The sequence below is a fragment of the Sorex fumeus genome, unplaced genomic scaffold (genome assembly GCF_029834395.1).
Source record: "Sorex fumeus unplaced genomic scaffold, SorFum_2.1 ptg000044l, whole genome shotgun sequence".
Classification (NCBI taxonomy): Eukaryota; Metazoa; Chordata; class Mammalia; order Eulipotyphla; family Soricidae; genus Sorex; species Sorex fumeus.
Window position 1 is genome coordinate 9151381 of NW_026606101.1, and position 7841 is coordinate 9159221.

At 57.3% G+C, this 7841-nt stretch overlaps 1 protein-coding gene across 1 annotated transcript; it reads left to right on the forward strand.

Annotated features, from left to right (window-relative positions):
• Window positions 1-605: 605 nt before the first annotated feature.
• Window positions 606-5541, forward strand: GHRH (growth hormone releasing hormone). The gene is made up of 4 exons (XM_056121193.1): window positions 606-685; window positions 902-1006; window positions 2508-2627; window positions 5430-5541. The coding sequence occupies exons 1-4, from the start codon at window positions 606-608 to the stop codon at window positions 5443-5445; spliced, it is 321 nt and encodes a 106-aa protein (XP_055977168.1). The 3' UTR covers window positions 5446-5541.
• The last annotated feature ends 2300 nt before the right edge of the window (window positions 5542-7841 follow it).

A 7841-nucleotide genomic window follows, 5' to 3' on the forward strand; every position in this document is an offset into this window, starting at 1 on the left:
GTAGGTGTTATGATCATTCCCATTTTACAGAGGGGAAGACTGAGGTCCAGAAAGGGCAGCCACTTTTCCTGGCCAGCCAGCACAGCCTAGAGATGCATGTGGCTCTGAGGCTGACCTGTCAGCTTCACACTCCAGAAGCCAACCTGTGTGGGGGTCATCAGGGGACTTGGGGAGGGCAGCTTGCTCCCCCGCATGCCTCGAGGGAGCTGCCAGGGTTAGCATCCCCACTGGTGCTCGGGTTCCGCTGTGCTCTGAGAAGCCAGCAGGATAGTTTGCTCACGGCCACGGCACAGAGGAAGAAAGTGATACCAAGGGCTAGGGACATAGCACAGGGGTAAGATGCCTGCCTGGCGTTTGCCAAGCTGGTTTGGACCGGGTAATGCAAGATCCCCAGGGCTCGACCCCTGAGCACTGCTGGGGTGGCCCCACCCCCCTTCCCCAACTGAACCAGAAAATGAGGTCAGAGCTTGGGGCAGGCCGGGGCAGGGCCATGTCCAGGTGCCCCTCCAGACCCTCCAGCTTCTACACGCCCCGGGCCGCATCCGGGCTGGGTCTGGCCAGCCACAGGCCTCTGACCTTCTGCCCTTGCGTCTCCCCAGGGAATGATGCAGCTCTGGGTCTTCTTCCTGGTCACCCTCGCCCTGGGCAGCGAGTCCTGCTGCCCCCCACCCTCCCCGCCCCTCAGGTAAGCTCCCAGCACCCCCACTCCACCCTGCCCCGGGGGAGGGTGGAGATACAGGAGAGAGACCCCTGCACCCCCCCCCCCCGCCTGGCTCTCCCCAAGTGACACCCCAGGGTGCAGGCAGGCGGTGTACCCTGAGCTCCAGAGATGCCACCCAGCCTGAGGATGTAGCTCAAGCCCCTGCCCCGCCATCCCCTTGGCCTCTGCTCCTTCCCGCAGGACGCCACGCTACGCAGATGCCATCTTCAGCAACGGCTACCGCAAGGTGCTGGGCCAGCTGTCGGCCCGCAAGCTCCTGCAGGACATCCTGAGCAGGCGGCAGGGGTAAGCGGCCGCAGCCCAAGCCACACGCGCTCCGGGCGGGGGACCTGGCTAGGCTCCCCAGGGGTCCCCAGCAGAGGGGCCCAGTCACACTTAGCTGATCTCTACTGAGGGAAGGGGGGTGCTGGGGGGCATCTGGGCCCACCACATGCTAGGCACATGCCTCAAGTAACCACTCCCCAGCCCCTTCCTCCCCCCACTTCTTCCCTCCCTCCCTCCTTCCCTCCTCTCTTCTTCCTTCCTTTCTTCCTTCATCCCTCCCTCACTCCTTTCTTCCTCCCTCCCTTCTTTCTTCCATCTTCCTTCTTTCCTCCCTCCCTCCTTCCCTCCCTCCCTCCCCCATCCTTCTCCTCCTCCTCCTTCCTTCCTTCCTTCCTTCCTTCCTTCCTTCCTTCCTTCCTCCCTCCCTCCCTCTCTCCCTCACCCCCTCCTCCTTCTTCCCTCCCTCCCTCCCTCCCCCCCTCCCTCCCTCCCTCCCTCCCTCCTTCCTTCCTTCCTTCCTTCCTTCCTTCCTTCCTTCCTTCCTCCCTCCCTCCCTCCCTCTCCCTGCCCCCCTCCTCCTTCCCTCCCTCCCTCCCTCCCTCCTTCCTTCCTTCCTTCCTTCCTTCCTTCCTTCCTTCCTTCCTTCCTCCCTCCCTCCCTCTCTCCCTCACCCCCTCCTCCTTCTTCCCTCCCTCCCTCCCTCCCCCCCTCCCTCCTTCCTTCCTTCCTTCCTTCCTTCCTCTTTCTCCCCCCACCTCTCTTTCTCTCTTTCCTCACCTAGGGGTGCCCGGGTTACTTCTGGCACTGTGCTTGAGAGTCACTCCTGATGATGCTCAGGACTGAACCTGGCCTTCCTTCCTGTACGTTCCAGCCCTGTCAGCCATCTCTCAGGCCTATGGCACTTTTGCCTGTGACTTCCAGTATCCAACAGAAAGACACTTTCTTACATAAAATAATTTCAGCGTAACAATTACTCAGACTCCAATCCAAATTTCCCCCACTGTCCCCAGTGTCCTTTGTAACAACAATTCTATCCTGACTGGGAGCCAACTGGGGTCAGGAACTGCTGTCAGCCTTGGTGTCCGACAATCTGGGGCGATTCCTCAGTCTCTACTACACTGGTGTTTTGGGTTCATTTATTTATTCATTTATTTCTTGTTTGCCCCTTGCTGGGCCTTCCCGAAGCTTCCTCCTGGTCCTACTCAGGTTCACGTGCCCCAGTGCGTGTCCTCAGCGTGCTCCCATGATGTCAGTCTGTCCCACTCCTGGGGCTCACATGGCTCAGGTGCTGCCAGTTCTGACTCCCCAAAGCCAGCGTGTCCTGGGCGAGGGACAAGCCACGTGCTCCTGCGGCTGAGAGGCATTTAGCTGAGGCGCCCGGACTACTCAACGGCTAAGCAGGGGGGAAGAGCCACAGCACATCCTGGAGCGGGCTTGGGGCTCAGGGCACTCACCCCACGTTCCCGGGACTCTCCACAAGCCTGCGCGGCACATTCAGCCGTTTCTCTCTCAAACGGAACAGAGAGCGGAGCCAGGAGCCAGGCGCCAAGGCCCGGCTTGGCCGTGCGGTGGACCACATGTGGGCGACCCAAGAGCAGGTGGTGCCGGACAGCATCCTGCGGGCCCTGCTGCGGGAGCGCAGGTAGGGGAGTGCGAGAGCGGGAGGGGCCTGCGGGGCTGAGAGTGTGTGGCAGGTGTGAGAGTGTGTCTGTGCTGCAGGTGTGAGAGTGTGTGCACAGGTAGGAGAGTGTGTGCGGGCACATGTGTGAAAAAGTGTGTGGGTGTGCAGGTGTGAGTGTGTGTGGACACAGGTGTGAGAATCTATGCTGTAGGTGTGAGAGTGTATGGGCACAGGTGTGAGAGTGAGTGCATGCAACTGTGAGAGTGTGTGTGCATGTGCAGGTATGCGACTGTGTATGTATACAGCTGTGAGTGTGTGTGTGCAGGTGTGAGAGTGTGTGTGGGTGGACAGACGGTATATGTGTGTGCATGCAGGTGTGAGAGTGTGTGGGTATGCAGGTGTGTATGTGTGGACAGAGGGTGTATGTGTGTGCAGGTATGAAAGTGTGTGTGTGCGTGCAGGTATCAGTGTGTGTACATATGCAGGTGTGAGAGTATATATGTGTGCGCAGGTGTGAGTGTGTGTGTGCTCAAGTTTGAGAGTGTGTGCATGCAGTATGTGTGCACGTGCATGTATGAGTACTATGTGTATACGTTCACATGTATTAGTGTGTTTGTGTGAGTGTATATGTGTGTGCACATATGTATGAGATTTATGTGTCTGTGAGCACGTGTATGAGTGTTGTGTACATGTATGTGTATGTGCGTACATGTTGTGTACATGCATGTATACGAGAGTGCATGTATGTGTATGCATGTAGATGTGTGATTGTGTGTGTGTTTGCATGTGTGTGCACGTGTATGCGTGTGCATGTATGTATGTTTATGTGTATACATATATGAGAGTGTATGTGTGCACATGTGAGAATGTATTTGTGTGTAGGCATGTGGGTTGCACGTGGATGTGTGTAGATGTGATTGTGTATATGTGTGTGTCATGTGTGCGTGTGTGTGTATGTATGTGTATCACATCTGCATGTATGTGTGTGAATGTGTATGTGTGTGTGGTGTTCACACACAGCTGCCTCAGAAGCGTCCTCCCTTGAGGTGCCAGTTAAAGGACAGACTCTCCTCTCCTTGGGGCCGGAGCAACAGTACAGTAGGGAGGGCGCTTGCCTTGCAGTGGCGGACCTGGATTCAATCCGGCCACGCCATATGGTCCCTTGAGCATCACCAGGAGTGATCCCTGAGTGCAGAGCCAGGAGGAATCCCTGAGCATTGCCAGGTGTGGCCTCAAACCTAACCAAACCAAACCAAGCAGGAAAAGACTCTCTCCAAACATATGGGGCTCTGCCAAGGAAATGGCACCAACTCCCTCCATGTGCCTGCCAAGGCCTGGTGGGGGGACCCAGTGGGGCCGTGGCGGGGCCTTCACGATGACCGTGCTATGCCACGGCAGCCACACTCAGCATCTGAGTCCGAACATCTGGGTTCCTTACTCAGTGGCACTGGGATGGCGCTTAGGAAACTGGGTTTTGACTCTTTACGGCAAGCTTGTGGCACACTGTCTGCGGCAAAGCCAAAGACCACTGACCCCTCCCACTCTCGCGGGGGCCAGGTTCCGGGGGAAAGCGGCCTGGCCACGCTCCTCACCGCTGCCGTGTCCCAGAGCCCGACTCTGGGTTGTGAACACAGGCGTCCTCAGCCCGACTCTGCCTGGCACTTCTGGGTCAACGGATCGAGCAAATGCAGCTCCCAGCACAGTTCTCTGTGGGTGCCTCACCTTCTTCCCAACCCAATTACCCACCGGTGTGGGGAATCAGCCACAAAGAAGCAGCCTCTGATGCCGGAGTGGGTGAAGACCGGGCAGGGGGCGAGAAGGACCCCAAGCCCAGCCACACACAGCCACCGCCTGGCGCTCCTTCTCTGTGCAGGGTGGCAGCCCCGTCCTCTCTGAAGGTCCCTGAGCTTAGACTCTGAGGAAGGGGGTTGAGGGGAGAAGATGGGGCTCTGGGAATGGCTCCCCGCGTCCCTCATTGGGGTCACTCATCAGTCTTGTCCCCCAGGCCCAGCCCACGGAATGAAGTGGCCCCAAGTTGCCGGGGGAGGGGGGAGAGAGGGGTGAAGTCTTCAGAACACAGCCTTTGTTCCTGTAGATTAAAAGCCAGAGGGGGAAGGGCCATCCAACTGCCCTGTACATCCCCTCCAGCTCAGCCTGCAAAAGCCTGACTACAGCTGGGGACAGAGTCCGCAGGGGGTACAGAGGAGGGGGTGGCAGATGCCTCTATCTCTGCACCCTCACACACACCCCTAAGCCCACTCAAAGCCCGAGGGGGGGAGGTTCAGAGCCTCATGTCCTGAGATTGGCAAGTGCTCCTTCAGCACTGGGGTGCCAGGCGCTGGGTGGGGGTACCAAGGGAATGGGATGGTTCCTCCTCTCTGGATGCAAAGCCTGCAGCTCAGACAGACCCATTCAAGCACACACTGAGGGGCTGGTTGAGTGGGTGCTGGGAGGTTAGAGACGCCAGGGCAGAAAGGAGGAAGTGGGGCGTGGAGGGCGTCCCCGAGGAAAGACCGGCAGGGGTGGGCGCACTGCTGGCCTCTAGGATGTCGTACGACACTGGTTTTGGAGCTGCCCAATAAAGAGAATCCAGGGACTAGAGGGTGCTGGAATTAATCCCTGGCATATCATATGGTCCCCTGAGCCCTGCCAGGAGTGATCCCTGAAGACTGTCAGGTGTAGCCCCCCTCCCCGGCCTGTCTCCGCCCCACCAGATCCGATGCCGACACAGACACACTCACGGCCCCCGGTGCCAGGGCTCTGCCTGGTCTAACTTACCATGACTTCACTTCCTGACTGTGTTCGATTTTTCTCTCTGCACAGGAACTCCCAGGGATGAAGACCCGCCTGTGTTCCCTCTGCAGCTAAATGCGACCCCACCCTGGGTCATCCTGTTTCATTTCTGTCTCCTCTTCCATTTATACATATAATAAAACTCCCTGTCCTGGTCTGCACTTCCACTGTCTTTCTTTTCAGCACATTTTGCTGTGTGTTTACATTCCCTACAGGAACAGGACAGGTACATGGAATAGAAGAGTAACTGAGAGCTGGTCTGGAGCGATGGTGGGGAGGGCACTTCGCTCTCAGGCCGACCCAGGTTTGATCCCTCGCATCCCATATGGTCCCCCGAGCACCACCAGGAGTCATTCCTAAATGAAAAGCCAGGTGGCCAAGTACTGTTGGAGTCACCCCCAAGTACTGCTGGAGTAACCCCTGAGCATCACCAGGTATGGCCCAAAAAACAAAGGAAAAGAATAACCAAGAGCTAACACCTACTAGTGCACAGAGAACCCGCTAGGTGGTCCTGCGGGAAAGATTGCTTATGCTCCTCACAGCTGTTAGGGGACATTGGCTAGTGCCCTCTCATTTCACAGACAAGGAACTGAGGCAGGGGCTGGGAATTAGCCAATTAGCCGAGAGAGCGAGAGCGAGAGCGAGAGAGAGAGAGAAAGGAGAGAAGAGGAGAGAGAAAGAGGAGAGGGAGAAAGAGAAGAGAGAGAGAGAGAGAGAGAGAGAATTCGAACTCACACCAGGCTCTAAGCAGAGTCCTCTATTCTGAACCAAAGGCTGACCTTCCAGGCAGTGCTGTCACTATGGCCGGCCAAACAGGAGCAGAGATGCTGAGATTTTAGACAACACTAGGGAATGCAGAGAGGAAGAGTAGCACTGTAGCACTGTCCACCCATTGTTCATCGATTCACTCTAGTGGGCACCAGTAACATCTCCATTGTGAGACTTGTTGTTACTGTTTTTGGCATACGGAATATGTCATGGGGAGCTTGCCGTGCAGGCTGAATACGCTCAGTAGCTTGCCGAGCTCTCCGAGAGGGGTGGAGGAATCAAACCCGGGTCGGCCGCGTGCAAGGCAAATGCCCTACCTGCTATGCTATCGCTCCAGCCCGGGAAGAAAAGTAAGAACAAATAAACACAGAGCCTGTCAGGGAGCGGCAGATGCGTTGCGAGAGCACGGGAGAAGTCATGCTGTGTGCTTCGTTTCAGCCCTTGGCTGTCACCCCTCTGTGGTGCGTTGGCTTGGGAAGGAACTACGACATGGCTCTTGAGAAAAGGCCTGGCTGAAGAGAAGAAGGTGACCTTGTGACTGTCCAGGGATGGAGGGACAGCTCATCAGCAAAAGAGCAGAGCAAAGGCAACACTGGGCATCCCTGGCACCACCCTCGGGGCACAGGGCCAGGAGTGTGCCCCAGCCACCCAATAAAGAGAATCCAGGGACTAGAGGGTGCTGGAATTGATCCCTGGCATATCATATGGTCCGGTCCCCTGAGCCCTGCCAGGAGTGATCCCTGAGCACTGTCAGGTATAGCTCCGCTCCCCAGCCTGTCTCCCAGACCCCCTAAAAGGGAATAATGCAAACAAAGGGCCAGGGAGAGAACTCAAGGGCCAGGGTCATAACCCAAGTTTGATCTCCCGAAATGCGTGTCCCCTCCCCCCCAGCCCTGTTGCTCTCCACTGCCTTCCCCTCCCCCGCACCGCTGCCTCAGCATGTCTGGGCCCAAGCATTGAGCTGCCTTGCTCAGGTGGCCAAGTACTGTTGGAGTCACCCCCAAGACACCTGAGTATTACTGGGGAGAAAGTGCTCAGAAAACAGTCTCCAGGCCGTGACACCCCCACGCCAACACACACACACAAAGGCACTCCGCCCACGGGTGGACAGAGGAAGAACAGGAGGGCAGAGCGGCAGCTGGGTGGTGGGGAGGATGGAGGAAGGAGGCAGAGCGCCCCCGAAGTCGGGGGAGGGGGAGGGACAGCCACCCCGGTGGTCAGCAGGAGAGCCACATGGGCTGGCTCCCATTGCAAGTCACCCTGTGAAAAGGGAAACTTCGGGATTCATTCTGAACTCATCTGAACTTGCTGGCTGATGGATAGGGTGTGCGGACTGGACAGCGCTCAAGAATGACCTTCAAGGGCTGGGCCTGAAGAGCGGGAGGGATGGAACGGCCATTTAGGGCCTTTGGGCTGAGGCTGAGGAATCTGGGTTTGGACATCCCTGGTCTGAGGTGTCCGTGAAAAGTCTAAGCAAGGACAGTGAGTCGGACCCAGTGGTGGGCTGAATCGGGCAGCCGTTGGTTTGGCAGATATCACCATTTACGAGTTCGTTTTTGTTTTTGTCTTGGGATCTGGCAATGCTCACATCTTACTCCTGGCCCTGTGCTCAGGGATCACTACTAGTAGGGTTTAGGGTACTGTGCATTGAACCCGGGTTGAGTGTGTACAAGG